Below are 18411 nucleotides of genomic sequence, written 5' to 3' on the forward strand. Positions count from 1 at the left end.
GGAGGAGAACATTTAAAAGCAATGCTTATTAAAGGCTTTTTCAATAAGATAACAAGTGAATGGGAAAAAGGAGAGGGTATGGCAGATGCATCATTTTATTTCAGTAAATAAAGGTAACATTTTTAGGTACCCACTATAACACCATTTTAGACAGACATCATGAAGGCCCCTGGGCACCTTAACAAAAATAGCTGATTGTATCATTCTGGTACAGATGATACACGAAAACTAAACGATTTTAAAAAATCCTCAACACTTAATCTAAGAAAGGAAAAAAAAATCACAGGGCAATATTTAGCACAACATACCTATTAGCTAGATCCATAATTCTATTAAAATTACAGTAAGATTTGTAAATACAGGGACATCGCTACAGAGATACTCTGAGTCACATATTCAAGCGCTAAGGGTCTAATCCTGAAAGGTACTGAGTGCCTTCAGCTCCTATTTACTGCAGTGGAAGTTGAACACCGGATTAGGCTTTAAAAAGGATCCATTTTTTAAGATTTGCAGTTGCTGAAGTACCTTATCAAGGAAATGTCATGTACTGTTTCTAGGAGTGAGAGCCCTTCTGGGCACTGTCAACTTCCTAGAATTGGAGCTAAAGCTATAATGGTAGCCATTTGCATGAGAAGAAATGTTCTTGGTTCTCAGCCGAGCATCCACGGCCCCCTGGGGTTCACCAGCCCTTTCAGGGGGGCTGCAGAGCCCTGTGGCTGAAACCCAGTGCTGGAGCTGGGAGTGGCACGGGCTGAAGCCGGTATCCCCCCTACCCCCCAAAGCCGGGAGCAGCATACAGCTGAAGCTGGCAAACCTCCCTCCCCAAGCCCGGAGCAGTGCGGGGGCTGAAGGGTGGAGCCCCAGTATGCCCCCGCTGAAGCTGAAAGCCGCACTGGGAGCCTCCCGCCACGCCCATACACGGCCCCTAGCTACTCCGTCCCTGCACCCTGAGCTACTTCCCTGCCTGCACACAGCCCCTAGCTACCCCTCTCCCTGCACCCTGAGCGGTTTTCAAACTCTTTGAACTGAGTCTCCTCTTTGAGTTATATTTTTTGATTGCGTTCCCCCGCAGCCCAGACAGGCTCGGTGGCCTCCTGAGTGAGTCAGGGGGTGGAGCTGGCACTCCTTCCCTGGACCCCGCTGTGCCGAGCTAGGTTGAGTCCTGCCAGCCCTTGCCCCCTCACAAATAGAAGTAAAACTATGCCTTATGCCCAAGGGTCCCCCCCGGCCTGGAGCCCCAAGTTCCCCCTCCCCAACTGGGCCCCAGCATTTTTATAGCATGTTGAGGGGGGCCTCAGCAAGAAAAAGGTTGAGAACCCCTGAACTAGAGGATGTATGAACATTCAGGGCCCAATCCAAAGCTAACTGCAGTCAATGGAAAGACTCCTGAGGATTGATCAGGCCCTTAAACACGGATGTGTAAAAGGAGAATTCTAATATCAAGAATAATGAAAATTAGACTGTCAGTTAGGACCTATTCTGCTTTTTCCTAGTTTGAAAAGAACTTGATAACTTGTGAATTTTCCTATATAAATTTTGTCTCAGCAATGTTGTGATACATATATTAATTAAATGGTAAAATTATTTATCTTGGTCTCTAATATATATTTCTACATCTATGTGTACATATATGTACACACATTACTATTGTTATTATAATTACTTTTTTTCTTCTACACTACATCCAATTTAAACACTTGCACCTACGTGTGTGTGTATTACATATTTAGAGAGAGAATTACAGTATGTGTGACCTTTGTAAATAAAAGTTATCACAATTAAATCAATCAACAGGACACTGAACAGCTCACGCCCCCTAATGGCTGCCATAACAGATATGAATCAGTCTACAGCATATCAGATGATATTATTTCACACAGATGGCATTCGGTGTTACAGTGCATAGGTTTTAAGATTTGCAAGAGCAATAAATAATGTATTTCTATTTTACTGAATCAGAAGTCTGTAAATTGTAGTACGGATGGAATTATTATAATACAGAATTTAGAGACAAAGGAGACTGTTTTCTTGACTAAGACTATTTCTCGGGAGTCTTTAGAATGGGATAGTATTAAATGCAATTCTTGATTATGGAGCACCATCTAGAGGAACATTGGTATGGCATAGGAGAAAAATGAAATGGTATCAAATTGAAACAAATAGCAAAAATGCAAACTAAGATGCTCCAGAATATCATAACTATTTACTTAATAGCCACCAAGACAGCAAGTTATAAAACAACGTAAGTTTTGAGAAATGTTTTTTGTATATGGCATCATAGTGGTCTACATAAAGTATCTATATTTGTTTTTCCCTGAAATTCAGGCACAACCTTCTGAGTATTTATCAGTTGCAATACATTAAATATGCTGCTAAAAATTCATATGAGGTTGTGATGTTTGATGTACACTTTAAGGAAGCCCTGTACTGTTTTATATCTAGGCATTGGTCACCACCATTGTATAATACAAAGTACAAATTCTTAAGTTCCACTTAAGTTCAGCATATGTTCAGAAAAATAACCCGTAAACATAACAGCTTTTATTTTGCTATGACTTAAACCATATGCAAATTTGACATTCACATCAATTAAATAAAATCAGTTTTTCACTTTTAAAAAGTAAGTATGCTTGTGTAGGAATTTCTCCTGCTCATTTGATTATATTTGCTAGGTATGTGATATGCAAGGTAGACATGTACAAAGGAGGATGGTAAATGTATGAAAGCATTAAAAATTTATTATTTTGTATACATTCTGTAGCCTTTAAACTTCACATGGACACATATACCTATTTGTAAAAACAACAAGGAGTTTGGTGGCACCCTAAAGACCAACAGATTTATTTGAGCATAAGCTTTCGTGGGTAAAAACCTCACTATATATCTAAGAGTCAAGGCAAATCCAGATCCAGATCCAGACATACACCCATTTTTATATATTTAAGGATGGAGGCAAATCTTCTCCCTAGCATGCCTATTCAATTCTACTCTAGACAACAGGATTTGTTCAAGCTTTGATTCATTTCTCCTCTCAGAGCTGACCTGAACAGGATATAGCCCTAGACCAAAGATGGCCAAACTATGGCCCATGGGCCGCATACAGCCTATGGGACCGTCCTGCCCGGCCCCTGAGCTCCTTGCTGGGGAGGCTAGCCCCCGGCCCCTCCCCCACGGTCACCCCTCCCCCACAGCCGCCAGTGGCGCAGCTGGCTCCATCGGGGCGGTGTGGCTTCCAGGCCTGCCGCTCTGAGTGGCATGGTAAGGGGACGGGGAGGCTGGATAAGGGGTCCTGGGGGGCAGTCAGAGGACAGGGAGCGGTTGGATGGGGCGGAGGTTCTGAGGCGGGGGGAGGGTCAGGGGATGGGGAGCAGGGGGGTTAAATAGGGGGTGGGGTCCCGGGGGGGTAGTTAGGGGCAGAGGGTCCCTGGAGGGGACAGTCAGGGGACAGGGAATGGGGGGGGGGAGGTTGGATGGGGGTGAAGTCCTGGAGGGGCGGTTAGGGGCAGGGGGTTCCAGGGGAGGGCAGTCAGGGGAAAGGGAGTGGGGGGGGAGGTTGGATGGGTCAGGGGTTCTGAGGGGGGCAGTCAGGGGGGCGGATAGGGGTCAGGGGGCCAGGCTGTTTGAGGAGGCACAGCCTTCCTTACCCAGCCCTCCATACAGTTTTGCAACCCCAATGTGGCCCTCAGGTCAAAAAGTTTGCCCACTCCTGCCCTAGACCTTCACTCACATGACAAAACAAAGTCTTATATCTTTCAAAAACACTATTTTTTGGAAGAATGTTATTTTTAGAGCATATTAAGGCAAGAAAGTGATGTTACTGACTAGAGACAAGTATAGTCCATGTTGATGCCATGCATAGCTGGGCAAATTTATTTTGGCTAATAGTAAATTTGCCAAAAAATGCATTTCTTCAAGGAACCGAAATTATTTGTGAATTCAAGTTGAATTCGGTGAATAGTTTCGGTTGGGAAAAAAAATTTTTTTTTTTCAGAAATGTCAACATTTTTTAATCCACATTTTGTTTCAAAAATGTCATTTTGAAATTTTGATACTTTTTGTTCAACCCAAACAAATTTGTTTTGGCCACTGAAAAATGGCTCAGCTTTAATGCTGTGCCATCTTCTCCTCATAGCACTATTAGTGAAATTCAGTCCTGATCTGGTTGGCATGTTTTGAGCAAAGACACTCATTTGAAATATACGGTGGTGTCAATTAGACTTGAAAAGTTGGTGGAATTCTACTATATTACAGTGGAATTCTACTATATTTAGACAGACCATCCTGCTGAGATCAGAGCTTTTGGCCTCTATGTTACAAATAGCGTTGCATGGGTATAACTGAGGACAGAATGTGGTCCGTTCTGAGTAAAGTGCTCAACAAATACATTTCATTGATAATGTTGGAAAACACTTTCAGATGTCATGCTTCCAACAAAGAGGGCTGGACAGTATGAGAGACATGAACCCCCCTGAGGAAATATGCTTAAGTATTCCAGGCCCTTCCACGCCTTCCCACCCCACATGAGGTTATTTAATTGAAAACAAATGGACAAATTCTGCTGCCCTCATTTAGTCCTTTGTAAATCCAGTATAATTCTGCTGCAGTCTGTGAAGCTACTCTGGATGTGTATAGCCAAGCCACGCACAGAGTGTAATGTATTGGGTGCTGTCCCTAATGATTTCTATCTTAAGACTGTTTCTACCGATTGAGCATTCCCATCGTTTTGTTCCTTCTTTATGGAATTTGATCTTCATTCTTCATTAAAAGTAAAACTTTCAAAAGGACCTAAGTGACTTAGGAACCCAAATCCTATTGAAAGTCAGTGGTAATTAGGCTCCTAAATCACTGTTATGCTTTATGAAAAATTTAATGTAACTGTTTCCTCTGTACCACATGATCATGTGGAAAGTGCTTTCTCCACGCACAAATGCTTCTGCTGACAGGCTGCTGGGTGGGGAGGAAGCCAGAGGCAAGTACTTGTGCTCCACATAGGATATGCCTTTCCGTGAACTGATATGGGGAAGCAGGCATGGTTTCAGGAGAAAGGGGAAGTACCACCAGCTAAACCCACCCATCAGCTGCAAACTACAATGGGGAGGGTGCAGAATTAACAGCTTTACGTGGGACATAAATTCCACAAGGGTTTAGATCAGTGGTGGGCAACCTGCAGCCCATCAGGGTAATTTGCTGGCAGGCCGTGAGACAGTTTGTTTACGTTGACCATCCGCAGGCACGACTGCCCGCAGCTCCCAGTGGCTGCGGTTCGCCGTTCCCAGCCAATGGGAGTTGGGGGGAGGGTGTAATTATTAGACTTGGTCACATGGTGCTACATGGCTTTCTATGACCTTTTTCTCCCCTTATCAAAATGATCCTGCAGATATCACTGCACTGCTTCAATTTTCCCCATCTCTTTCCAATTCCTAAAGAATCAGTTGATTCCAACATTCCATCTCTCCTCTTTTCAAATGTGGTACCCCAAACACCTACTTTACAACTGAAAAGCTTTAAAGAAAAATAAAATAAAGGAGAATGTAATGAAAACTGGGAGAGGTAAACTTCAGGTAACTTCTTTCAATTTCCCCCTCCCCTTTGACAATTTTGCTCTCTCTTGCTTAATAGCAAAAATTATCATGCTAATTAATGTTCATGTTCTTCTTTATCCTTCCATAATGCTGCTCCCATTAGTCCATTTGTATAACAAAATTCTGATGTGGAGCAATTTGCATAAGTGGACACTGGCATGGCACCTTGCTGTGGCTAAGAGACTCCCTGGTCCTCCAAAATGTGCTGTTTCTTGGATGAGGAGGAGCCAGAAAGAAGTGGGTCATGGAGCTGCAGTTAGGATCCATTGGTTTTAGTATGCCTGGGGAGATGGGGGAGGCGGGGAACAGTGCTCCAGTGGAACTAGGGACAAACTTGCAAGCAGGCATCACTCACCAGAAAGCAAAGACCACTTAGGATGAGATTCATGGGCATGTGCAAAGCAGCACTGTGGAGCAATGTGAAGATGTAGTGGCTTAGAACCTGCCACATGAAAGAAAAGATTCCAAGGGCTGGAGGCTACCCAGAAATAGTCACCGCAACAATAATCTCTTGGATTGGAGGCTGGCCAGGGGCGGAGCTATGCAGTTGCCGGTAGGGATGTGTGTAATGATCGATTTGTATTTGATCTGTACACATTGTGCCATGTTCCAAATATCTGTACTCTGTGAACATGAATTAACAAACAGTCATGTGATTATTTAGGTGACGCTTTCTTGCTGATGTACTATTAAATCTGAACATTAGGGAATACTATATAGAGTCTGTGAGTGGCAGGTTTGTGAGTACAATGACTAGGAATCCTGTGAAATCATGCAGCATGTGGCAAGAGACCTCCATTTTGAATGTGTGGAAAGCATATGAGCAATAGAAAGGTGTGCCTGGCGTGGGCATTTTTTCAACCTGTATTAGGCTTTCAGTCTAAAGCCCACTGAAGTTAATGGAAAGATTCAGTGGGCTTTAGAATAGCCCCTATGAAAATAATTCTGCCAAAGCTAAATACAGAAATGGCAAAGCCACTCTCTGTTGTGGTGGTGCAGTTTCAGGGTATGTTACAATTGCCATGGTGAAGTTAAGTGCAGGTCAGGCATGCAGAGATATATTAAGCCTGACACATCAATCAAATGGTTGCCAAGGAAACCTGTCATGTTCAAAATGAAATAAGCTGGGTGATTGTTGACACTCAGAAGAAGGCCTGGGCCATGAAGGACATGGTGCTATACAATGCTCTTGGTGAGATGTTTGCATGTGATATGGATCTATATTCAACTTTGGAAGACAAGGGATTTGTTATATTGCAGAGTATTCTCAAACCACATTATAATATCTCATCTGAGTTTATGTTCAATCAAATTCCTGACATCTGTGAAAGAATATGCCTATAACTATTAATGCTGGGGGCGAGAGAAATATTACCTATGTTCTTCACCACTGAAGCACAGCTCCAAAATAACACAACATGGTTCTTCACTAGTTTTCCTGTCTCCTATGTTGATAACTAATTTAACAGAACTGCAGTTTTGCACTCTCTCTCTCACAAGCGCAGGTACAGTGACTTTCAAGAGTTTTTTGGGAAATATTGAAGAAAAAAAAAGTTACAGAGAGGAGATAATGTTGGAAACTAACACCAAAAGCTAATATTTACAGTTTGGTCTGTTTGTGCACAGCTTGCATCTCTGTAATGATGCTTTATCCAGCCACTATTTCATATCTGCTATCAAGAGCTACTGGGCTGGAAGCTTCTTGGCTATTTTAAACCCCGAGCATTAGCAATTTCTATACTACCACTTATACAAAAAAGACTATGCCTACCCATCAACCAGTTAATTCAAGATGCTGTAACAACATGGAACTACTATGTTAAAATGTCTCATAGAAAACAAACCAGCTTGGAGTGTGAACTGTGCAGAGCAACCAAATGCCATAAGTCTGATTCCTTCCCAGTGGACTATTGCTGAAACTAGGGCAGATAATACTGAAGTCATCTGAAACTTAACAGGAAAAAATTAATGTAGGCCAGACTGCATCTCTGTAGTAACAGCACTGAGGGCTTTGAAACTGTACTTCACAAAAGTTTTTAAACTATGCATAAATCTAATGAAAGCAGAAACAATTAAATTGTTTCTCATATTTCAGCCACGCTGAAACAGAACACTGGGATTCAGCTACTTGTGTACTAGATCCATGCTCTGTTATATTTTTTCATATTTTTTCTTGGATGGCAACTTCTCTAATGTCAAAGCAGCCATTCAAAGCATTGTTTAACAAGTACTGCTACAGAATGCCAAATATGTCAAAATACAACTTCAAAATAAAGAATTAAAAGGTTATTGACTTACTCATCAAGAAACAAGTAAAGAGAAGGTAGGACTATGGAGATGTTCCCACAAAAATATAGAGGATCTGTAGTGAACAGCTGTCATTTTATCTGACAGAACGATACATTTTGGCAACCCCATAAAAATATAAAGCTATCAGGTTTTGACATCTTTTGGTATGACAAAGTCATTTTCTGAAGCTTTGCCAAGCCATGTTTCCTATGAGAAATTATCTGCTGTCCTTGAGGATCTCTAAGTTGGTTGCTACTGTACCCTTCTTCCTCAGAAGGTTGCGAGCCTTTTTTTAAAAAAATGCAATTTAACAGTAATGTCTGTTTTCTTGAACTCTGATGGCAAATTATTTTTACTTGAGTGACTAAAGGTAGCCTAACTGTGGCCCTGATTCTGGAACTGGATGAGGGTCGGTGGACCCTGGCACCTACATGGAATCTCACTGACTTCAGGGGTTGGCCCACACTGATCCGACTGCAGGACTGAGGCTGGTCTGAACTTCAGAACTGCTGAAGACTTGCAGGTCCAGGTCCTATTTACTCCAATGGGAGGAATGAGTGCTCAGCACCTTTGACGATCAGACCATTTATTTAGGTACCTATCCTTAGGCTTCCAAATTTGAACATTTTGGCTTGAATACCTTTATTTAACAGTTATAGAAGATAGTATGTCACTACAAACATATTGTGGTATTATTTATAGGTCTGTTTAAGTTCTTTATATTGTCATTAGAAACACTAACATGCACATTGTTGTGTATCTTAGTTTAAGAAAACTCTGAATCATGAACAGTGCACACTATTTTTTTAAATTAATGCTTATTTCCAAATGGCTGCTGTATTCATGCTATCAAATGATCAGACATTGTCTTCAAAGCCCTGTTTATCAGTAGCAACTAGTTGGTAACCAGTCAAACAACAAAAATAATCATGACAAGGTGGGTGAGATAATATCTTTTATTGGACCAACTTCTGTTGGCAAGAGAGACAAGTGTGTAAGCTCAAAAACTTGTCTCTCGTTGCCAACAGAAGTTGGTCCAATAAATGCTATTACCTCACCCATCTTGTCTCTCTCATATCTTGGGACCAATACAGCTACATACAAAAACAGGCATCACATCCGTAAAAGGAATCCCTATTTCTTTGGACTGCTGTTACCACTGCAGCTAAGCTTTACCTCTTTTCAGGTTGGCTAGACTAGATGACCTAATACTTTTTTCCACCTCTAATTCACACAGTAGTAAAGTAGAACAATAATTGAATCTCATGAATTTCAGTCTTGTATGTTAAGGGCTGAGTCACATCTGTTCTTGGCCTCACTCTTTCTAACTATTTCCTTGTGTGGGCAGCAGGATTGTAATGTACTTCTGTAATCACACTTCATCTGTACCCCAGTGCTTGAAATACCTGCCTCTTATCCTAGAGGTGCTTAAAATATTATACATACTTTGTAAAATGCTTAGAGATAAACAGGTATTCATATAGATGTGTAAACATAGCTCAAAAAGGGACAACTGAATTTACACACTTTTACGTTTTAAGAATGTGTAAAGGTCATTTCCTGTCAAAACACTGTATTTTAACCATGGGGAAAGACATGCAGATCAAAATGGAAGGCTCCTTTAACTGAAGCAGTCATAACATTTGGCATAAGCGGATTAAACAGTTGCTTAGGGCCCAGGCAGCTCAGGGCCCCCCCGATTTTGTACAACTCCCCAAAATACCATTCATCTTAGTTAGTGTGGGCATTTTAACACGTGTACATAAGTGCTGTGTGGGTGGATTGTGCGGCCCGGGAAATAATACAATTAGGTCACTGGCCGGACTGCACTAGAACAAATGGTGGCGTCTCTGTAACTTGAAATCAGCCAGAGGTTATGGGCGTGCGGCGGACAGATGAACACGATGGCCCCTTCTGGCCTTAAAGCCTATGTTTAGAGGAGGATGGTCCTGCTTAGAGCCCCCAGTGGGCAGGCACCGCCTCTAGCCTTAAAGCCCTGCCCTATGCGAAGGCCTCCGCCTCCGCCGGGTGCAGCCGGCCCCAGGATTCCGAACCGGGGTTTCACTGGCGGCTCGGTCAGGCTGCGCTGGGGCCGGCTCAGCCCGAGCTCCCGCTGGGCGCGGTCGAGGAGGCGCGGCGCGAGGACGGCCGTCCGGGCAATGCATCAGCCAGCACGCAGGAGGCGCTGTGTGCCAGGGGTGACAATGCCGGGCCTCAGCACCGCCCCCCGCGGGGGAGGGATCGAGTCACAGCGCGCAGGACGCAGACCCGGAAGCCGCATAGGGCCGCGGCATCACCGAGTTTCCGGAAGACTCTTACCAGAGCGTCTCTGTCCAGGCACGTCCTCCGAGTCCGTCCGTCCTTCCTTCCGCTTGGGCTGTCCCCTGCCTGGGCGGCCGCCCCCGAGTGGTGGGCGGCGGCGCTGCACCCTGCTCGGCGGCTGCCTGGGGCCGGGATATCTATGGGGCGAAACGAGATGCAATGAACCCGAGAGCGAGCGAGACAGCGACGAGCGCGACGGACACACACCGGAGCCGCTCCATGGGGGATCGGCCGCAGTAGGAGCGGCTCCCCCCGGGTACGATCCGCCCCTGTTCCCCCCTCGGGCCTCTGGAGGAGGATGGCGACAGCGGCCGCCCCGACCCAGCTGGAAGCCGGTGGGTATCGCTGGCGGGGGGAGGCGGGCGGCGCTCCCTGCCGGGTGTCCTCCTTGTAACCGCGTCCCCTTCTTCTCCGCAGAGCTCTACTACCTGATCGCCCGCTTCCTGCAGTCCGGACCCTGCAGGAAATCCGCCCAGGTGAGCGGCCAGCGCGGGGCTCCGGCCGGGCCGGCCCCGCCGCCAGGGCCAGCGGGGGGACGGGGTTGGGCGGCTGGGGCGGCGGTGCCGAGAGGGAGGTTTTCCTGTCGCTACACCGCACTCACGTCCTTTGTGTCTCTCCCCAGGTGCTGGTGGAGGAGCTGGAGGCGCACCAGGTAGGGGCTACGGGCGGGCAGGTGGGAGTCGCCCGGCCCTGCAGCGGGGCCCCCTGCGGCTCTCGGGGACGCTTCGGGCAGCAGCGGGGACGGGTCGGGGGTTGCCCTGCGGCGGGCGCCACTCGGGGTGCTGCCTGTGCGGGGGTGGGCAGGGCCTCGGAGCGGGGTAAGGATCATCCCCGCCTGGGGCCGGGCCGTGGAGCGGCTGGGGCACCGGGGCCGGGCTGGCTGGGACCGGGGCTGGGGGAGGTGCGGGAGAGGCCGTGCCTGCGCTGACTGCCCCCTCCCCCGCCGCAGCTGATCCCCCGCCGCCTGGACTGGCAGGGCAAGGAGCACCGGCGCAGCTTCGAGGATCTGGTGAGTGAAGTTTCGCTCCAACTTCCCCGTAAGTTCCCCCACCCGGCCGCCGCCGCTCCCCACCGTGGGGTGAGCGCTGAGCCCCGGGGTGGGGTGGGGTGGGGCGGGGAGTGGCCGCCTCGCTGGGGGTGGGGAGCGTGGGGGGAGTTACTGCCCCCGGCGCGTGTGTGCGGGGGGCTGCGAGCGAGGTGCCTGTTGTGGAGGGTTATCTGAGGGCACGAGAAGGAGCTTGCGGGGGGAGGGGGGCTGGCGAATGGCACAACGCTTAACAAGCTGTAGTTCCGTGTGTGGGAATGGAAGCTGCCTTCTGATTGGCTGCAGCTCCAAAATACGGGAACTGAGGAGAGGGCCAGTGTTTCTGCATTGGGGGGCGGGGAGGACACCATGGCTCTGGCACAGTGAGAGGCTGGGGGGCAGCCAGGGGGACAGCTGGAGTCCAAGGGTTACTTACTGCGGCTGAGTAATAACCCTGTGAGCTGTGGGCCCCTTGTCATTGATGGTGACAATACCAGCAATGCTTCTTTGGCCTTCTAGGATTTCAAAGCACTGAGGTGCTGTCACCTTTAAATGGGGTCTAAACAAACCTTTTAGCAAACCTACCAACTCCAGTGATATTTCCACTTTTAAAAAACAATTCAATGTAAATAGTTTCCCCCTCTTCTCCTCCCCCCACCATTAAAAACAAGTAAACATTGTCCTGCAGTGCTGGAAACCCAGCCTTCGCAGCCAACACTAAATGTCTTGTATGTGAAACCATCAACAAACAAATGACACTCTGCATTGATTGCTCTTGTCCCAGATGAGAGGAAATGCTAAATGTAACCAAAATATAGTAACAAGAAAATAGATTATTAGAACTGAAAGAACTTCCCTGAAATCCAATGTTACTGGTAAGGTAAAGAAAGTTTACAACATAAGATACTGCAATAGCTTTTTAACAACCTCAGAATGTCCCCTGTGAAGTAACACAAAGCATCTGCAGTTTTCAAGAGGGGAACTAAAAGGCAGGTTAATTGTTTAAGTGACACACAGGAAGTCACTGGACAGAGACAGTATTATGATTCAAGGGTTCCTGGCTCTGGCCTATTTTCAATCCATCACACCACACTGATGTAATTGACTGCCTTATTGAAACAATAAATCCTGTACAAGGTCACTTAAATGTTTCAGGAATATGTAGTAAAAATATGAAATGTTTCATATTATAGTTATCAAATCCAGAGATTCCATGTGCAGAGACACAAGGAAATCAGAGCGAGTGACTCGTTCCCTCTAGAGATGTTGGCTCCCCTCTGCAATGAAGCTACATGTGGCCTTTAGGCCCCTGGAGACTCTCTGGGCCTGATCTTCAGAGGGGGTGGCACCTGAAGCTCCTGTTGACTGCAGATGAAGTACTTGGGCTTTCAGCCCCTGGAGACTCTCAAAGTCTAATTTTCAGAGGTTGCAGGCATCTGCAATTCCTGCGGACGGTACATGCAGTTGTGGTGGTTCTGTATGGAAGCAGCAAAGACTGGAAGAAATGAGTCGGTTTTCATTGTTTTTGGAGGGTACAAGTGCCCCTCCCCCATGCACTTTTAAAGTTACCAGGAGTTACATACAATAAAGCTTGGCACCAATATATGACTTTGCAGTTCAGAATTATGTTAAATCATTATTATTAATTTTCACAACACCCATATTTGGCATGTGTATGATCTTGACTTGCCCTGCCTGTCTATCAGAAACTGAAGATAAGTACCTGTTTCCCTTCCAACCCCACAAATTATAATGATCGTGTGGAAGGGTGACATGGTATTGCTCAAACTTTACTACATTTTTATTGACTGAATAATAAGTTTTTCATGCGGTAGTGTCCCCTAGAACAGTAACTTTTAAGTTAAACTAAAAAATGGGAAGTCTGCCTTAGAGGGGACTTACAGCATCCATACCTTGTGGCTTTTCTTTTCCCTAAGCTTATGGAGAGTTGAAAGAGACTATAATGCTCCATCTAACCTCTGTCAGATGGTAGCCTGGCCTGATATTTAAACTGAAAGAAAGGGAGTAAGTTCTGTGGTGAATAAAACTTCAGTGCAATATTTTTTTCTAGGGAACCCAATATCTGGCTGCTAGGTTATTTCATGTTTGCTCTGTGATTATATCTGTCACCTGAGATGAACTCTAACAGTAGGGGAGGCCGAATCTGATTTCAGGCAAATATGGTGTTTGCTTCAACAGTAGCATTAATCTTTGCACTTTTGTTCTTTATATTAAATCCATCCACGCTTTCTGGAGTACTTTGGGGCACCTCTAGATTACCTTGTTTGTTCATCGAATGGCATTTGAGGCCACATAAAATTCTTTAAAACTTTAATCTTGTACCAGTAAAATGAAGACAATAAAAATCAGGTGGGGGAAAAAAAGCTGAGAAAAAACAAGGTTTCTGAATTGTTTGGAAGTGGTTGTGATTTCTATATTTTAATAGATAAAAGGTTTTGCTTTCGGACTTAAAAACAGGCAGGAAATTTCCCTCATTTGCATTTTATGTTAATATTACGTAACTAGTTAAGGTGGGTTACAGTAGAGTAAAGGAGTATAAATTAAATATTGTGTGTTTGTAGCTCTCTGTTATGGCTGCCTTCATGTTGTTCATTTTCTTTCCTGCTAGCCTTTTCTATTAATTCCCAGAATAAAGCTTTATCTGACCTGAGGATGTTGGAGGAATGGCTTTTCTCCAGCCCTCATCATTCAGGGTTTGATATACTTGATGTCTGGATTCTTGAATGTATGTGACTATGTATATTTGGACTACTTGTCTGGCCTCAAGTATTCTGCAGGGGAGTAAGACATTTGAAGATATTGTGCAGAACAGTGCCACCATCATGAGGTGCCCAGGTCATGATGAAATTCATTTTAATAGTCTTTCTTGGAAATATAACTGGGGATCTGAAGATGCAGTTATCACTCCTTACCAATCATTTACACATTGAATTAAAAATCTCTTTTTAAAAGGATGCAGCATCACTGCTCCTTCATGCTGATGCCAATATTGACAACATAGAGAAGGCAGATAGGTGAATTGCCAAGGAAGAACTTTTATTTTTGCTTGTTCCTATGGTGTATAAAGAGTGGCCTCCTTTATTTTTTTTCTTTCTTTTTCCACATCTTTTCTAACTCTTAAAGAGTATCAAGTCTTGATTTCCCCGTTCTTGCTGCAGGATTCTCTAGAGATCTTGTCCCTCATTTGAATAGAGAAGGGTTGTTTTAAATCTTTCCCAAAAGCTTTTGTCCTAAATGATAGTCAGGAGCTTGAATTCAACAGGTTTTAACAAACTCACTGTTTTATACAGTTTGACTAAATATTTGGCTTTTGGGAAGTGACCAGGAATATAACTAAAAACCTGCTTTGTAGACTTTTCCTCTATTTATAATTTTGTTTTTAATTGTAGCCGTAAGCAATTTTTAAAAGTACATTTTAAAAACAGGGTTTTCTTTATTAAATTTTAGAAAAAAAGTTGCCCTCTGATTCTGTACAATTAACAATGAGAATATAATTAACAGGGGTAAGAGAACTCTATTAATTCTTGCCTCCAGTCTGCTCAGACTTGTGTGTTATATCCAGAATCTTCTGAATTTCTGTGAAGTTTTCTCTGTATTTCTATTCTGTTTGGACCTGGTCTTGTACTTAAAAGTCAGATAATATGGGGCATAAGAAGAGTCATTTAAAATGTGTTTAAGGGCAAGTAAGAATTTTAAACATAGTTGCTGAACAAAAACTGTAGAGATTTCTGGCCATGTTTGTATGTGTATTATTCTTCATTGAAAAGATGAGGGGGATGGGGGAACAACAATTTTGGACACTTTTACACAAGTGCTGTGACTAATGCTGTGCATCTGCTTGCATATGCAATATGAGCAACTTAGTGAACTCTATCAGGGGTAGTCAATAGGTGGCCTGTGGGCCAAATCTGGACCACCAGACGCTTTTGAACCAACCCCAAAATCTTTTTATTTACTTATAATTAGTGTTGTGGGTTTTTTTCTTTCCTCTGGAGTGTGGACCTTGACTATGCCTTGACCAAGAAATTTGGACCTTGACAAAAAATAATTGACTACCCCACTCTAAAGGCTTACCTTCACTAGACTTTTTTTTTTAACCTTGGGCTATTGATAGCCAATGAATGTTTGAGCTACCTCTGGTGTGTTTGTAAAAGCTAATGTGGATGCTCTCCATGTGTTTGTTACAGCCTGTGTCCACACTAGCCTTCAGAAACACTCAAAGTGCTTAGAGTTCATTGACAATCAATAATTTGAAATTTGGTTGTGGGGGGGCGGGGGGGAGATCTAGTGAATACACCTGCTTGGTTGTTGTGCAGGCTAATTATCCCATCTGGCTTACCTCATCAGTAATGCCTCTAGCTGGCTACTTTTACAGGTTTTGTTCATTGCATTTAAAATGGATTGGCTGTGTCCTGGTTTCTGATGTGCTGTCTTATTTGGTTAGGCCTATCTTGGTCTGTTTGCTGAAGATGTGTACATGGTTTCCTGGGTTCCCTGAGACCTACTGGTTTTGGGTACTGATCCTGCAATCTGATCTACATAGGCATTTAATTCAGTGGGACTTCATACCAATGAAAGGCTCTGCCAGTATGGAACAGTTTGTAGGACTGGGTCCCAAGTTCTTACCTTGTCTATTTAAGTTACTTAAAACTAGCTGTGAGATTGTGGGGCCATTATTGATAGACATCGTCAATGCCAATCCTAGCAAGGGAGAAGGGTATTGGAAATCCTTGTACATAAGTCAGCTCATCTCAAACAAACAACATTGCTTGATAATAGAGAGCTTTTTATTTTTAGAGAAGGTGGTTGAGTGGATGGTGGCTTTACAGCCATAGGTATATTTGGACACCAGTGACATCCTGGGTGTGTTCCAGATTGTGAACTTCCTTTTGAGTTGAAACTCCACTCATCAGGGTCTTCAGTAACTTCCTGCTTACCTTATATAACAGTCAGTTAGCTATTTTGGTCCTTCTGGACTTGGTTGCTTTTTGATACGGTTGACCATTGGTTGTTGCTTTAGCAGCTGAGGGAAATTGGGTTTGGGCGAAAGTCATATCTAGACAGGAGAGATCTATCATTGATGACAACTGTCTATCCACAAGGAATTTGGTATGCAAGGTCTCTCAAGATGCTATGCTCTCTCCTGTATTAAATACATATGAGACTGGTGAGATCACTTCAAAGAAGAAAGTGGGATCTGATCAATATGCTAATGATATGCAAGTTATTAGTTCCTGCACCATAACTCCGCAAAGTCAGTCGCTAATCTGAATGAGTTTGCCAGACGGATATGTTGGAGCTATCTACTCTCCATCTCTGGGAAGCAAGAAGTCTTGCTTGTGGATAGAAGCTGTCATGAAGACTCATTTTCTTTGTTTCCCATTTATTGAGGGGCCTCTTTCACAGTGAGCAATGTTAAGAATTTAGTCACTTTTGACTTAACTGTATTATGATGATCCTTAACAGAACAATATACTCTTGATAGTTGAAGCTCCCTTCTAGCATTGGTTCCAGCGGCTCTTCTTCATTGCTTGCAGCAACTTGTTTGTGACTAGTTTTTGGGCAATCATGGTCGTATTACATTCACGCAGTGTTCTTTATGTTGGCTGCTTATGAAGTGACCAATTCACTTTAATCAGTTCTGTTTGCTCTTTAAGTCCTTCAGTGTATTGGGTGTGGCTATACTGATGACCTCTTCCATAAGCCTCATCTTGCTATTAATTCTAGAATCTTTGGCAGAGCTCAACATTACTGGAATTATTGCTACTTTCCCTTTTGAGAAGCAGTGGTTGCTCAGGTGGCACTGAAGGGCCTGATTCTCTGATCCCTCTCATAGTTGAATGAGAAGCATTTTAGTTGCTTTTTGTCAAGTATAGGGTTGTATTTAGAAAATCCTCCTTTTTCATATGCTAATTGATGTTACTCATGGAAGTGTATTGTAGACGATGTGACTCATCATGTTGTGCCAGGATAATACCACTGCTATTGACCATTTGGAATCCTAATGTCATAATAATCCACCTGACAAACTACCCAGGTTGGAATGCGAGTGCATATCGTTTCTTTGCAATGGATGCAATGCCAGAATGTCTGGCTCTACTTCAATAATAAGTAGTTAGGCCTGCTGTTTGGTGAAATGAAGAGACAAATTACAATATAGTGGGACAAGGTGGGTAAGGTAATACCTTTTATTGGCTTGACTTCTTTTGGTGTGAGAGACAAGCTTTCGAGGTTACACAGAGCTCTTCTTCCGTAGACTCATTTTAGCTGATGAAAATTTCTTCATGGCGTCAGAGCATGTGGGATATAACCTATATATGCTTGCAGTGTTATTTGGTCCCAGGATATTAGTGAGATGAGGTGGGTGAAGTGATATCTTTTATTAGACCGACTTCTGTTGGTGAAAGAGAGAAGCTTACACAGAGCTCCTCTTCAGGCCTGGGAAGGGTACTCAGAGTGTAAGATACATTGTATCACTAATAGCTATTTTCTAGTTTTCAGATCTGTAGTATGTAATTATGGCTGTCCTCTTGATGTTGACCATAAAAAGGAGGTAGAAGCAACTGAGTATTCTGTTTGTGTGTGTGTGTGGGGGGGGTGAGAACCTGGATTTGTGCTGGAAATGGCCCAACTTGATTATCATGCACATTGTAAGGAGAGCGATCACTTTAGATAAACTATTACCAGCAGGAGAGTGGGGTGGGAGGAGGTATTTTTTCATGCTTTGTGTGTATATAAAAAGATCTTCTACACTTTCCACGGTATGCATCCGATGAAGTGAGCTGTAGCTCACAAAAGCTTATGCTCAAATAAATTGGTTAGTCTCTAAGGTGCCACAAGTACTCCTTTTCTTTTTGAGTATTCTGTGTTGGAAGAACAATTTCAACTGAAAATCTTAACACTGAATTTTAAATGCCATTTATTAGAAATAGCAAAAGTAAGACTGGTTTGGAAATTTCAGATGGCCAGATGCTACTTGCTTGCTATTCATAGTGGCTAACGAAGAAGCTATTTGTTTGTTTTTGTATTGGGAAATAGGCTATCTTTATCTAGGAAAGGGCAATACTGAAGAAGAATGCAGACCATTTTCTTATGATGGGAGACTTGAATCTTACACCCCATGGGTATGGAGTAAGCTCAGTTAATGTCAGGTCTTAATGGCACCCATTCACA

At 43.8% G+C, this 18411-nt stretch overlaps 2 protein-coding genes across 4 annotated transcripts in view; one reads left to right on the forward strand and one right to left on the reverse strand.

The window, feature by feature from the left end:
- The window catches only part of SH3BGRL (SH3 domain binding glutamate rich protein like), a 167169-nt gene extending 156063 nt beyond the window's left edge, over positions 1-11106 (reverse strand). Inside the window, exons 1-2 of the mRNA XM_048865076.2 lie at positions 10795-11106; positions 10191-10330 (exon numbers count right to left, since the gene is read on the reverse strand). Of these exons, the coding sequence (XP_048721033.2) occupies positions 10191-10330; positions 10795-11022 (368 nt within the window). The 5' untranslated portion in view covers positions 11023-11106. The remainder of the gene's footprint in view (positions 1-10190; positions 10331-10794) is intronic.
- Positions 10324-18411, forward strand: part of BRWD3 (bromodomain and WD repeat domain containing 3) — an 87906-nt gene continuing 79818 nt past the window's right edge. For 2 of the 3 annotated variants that reach the window (XM_048865075.2, XM_048865073.2), the window contains exons 1-4: positions 10324-10528; positions 10611-10669; positions 10816-10845; positions 11143-11202. In XM_048865075.2, the coding sequence (XP_048721032.1) occupies positions 10492-10528; positions 10611-10669; positions 10816-10845; positions 11143-11202 (186 nt within the window). In that variant the 5' untranslated portion in view covers positions 10324-10491. The remainder of the gene's footprint in view (positions 10529-10610; positions 10670-10815; positions 10846-11142; positions 11203-18411) is intronic. The other variant, XM_048865074.2, reaches the window with a different exon arrangement.

Source organism: Caretta caretta, chromosome 9, assembly GCF_965140235.1.
Source record: "Caretta caretta isolate rCarCar2 chromosome 9, rCarCar1.hap1, whole genome shotgun sequence".
Lineage (NCBI taxonomy): Eukaryota > Metazoa > Chordata > Testudines > Cheloniidae > Caretta > Caretta caretta.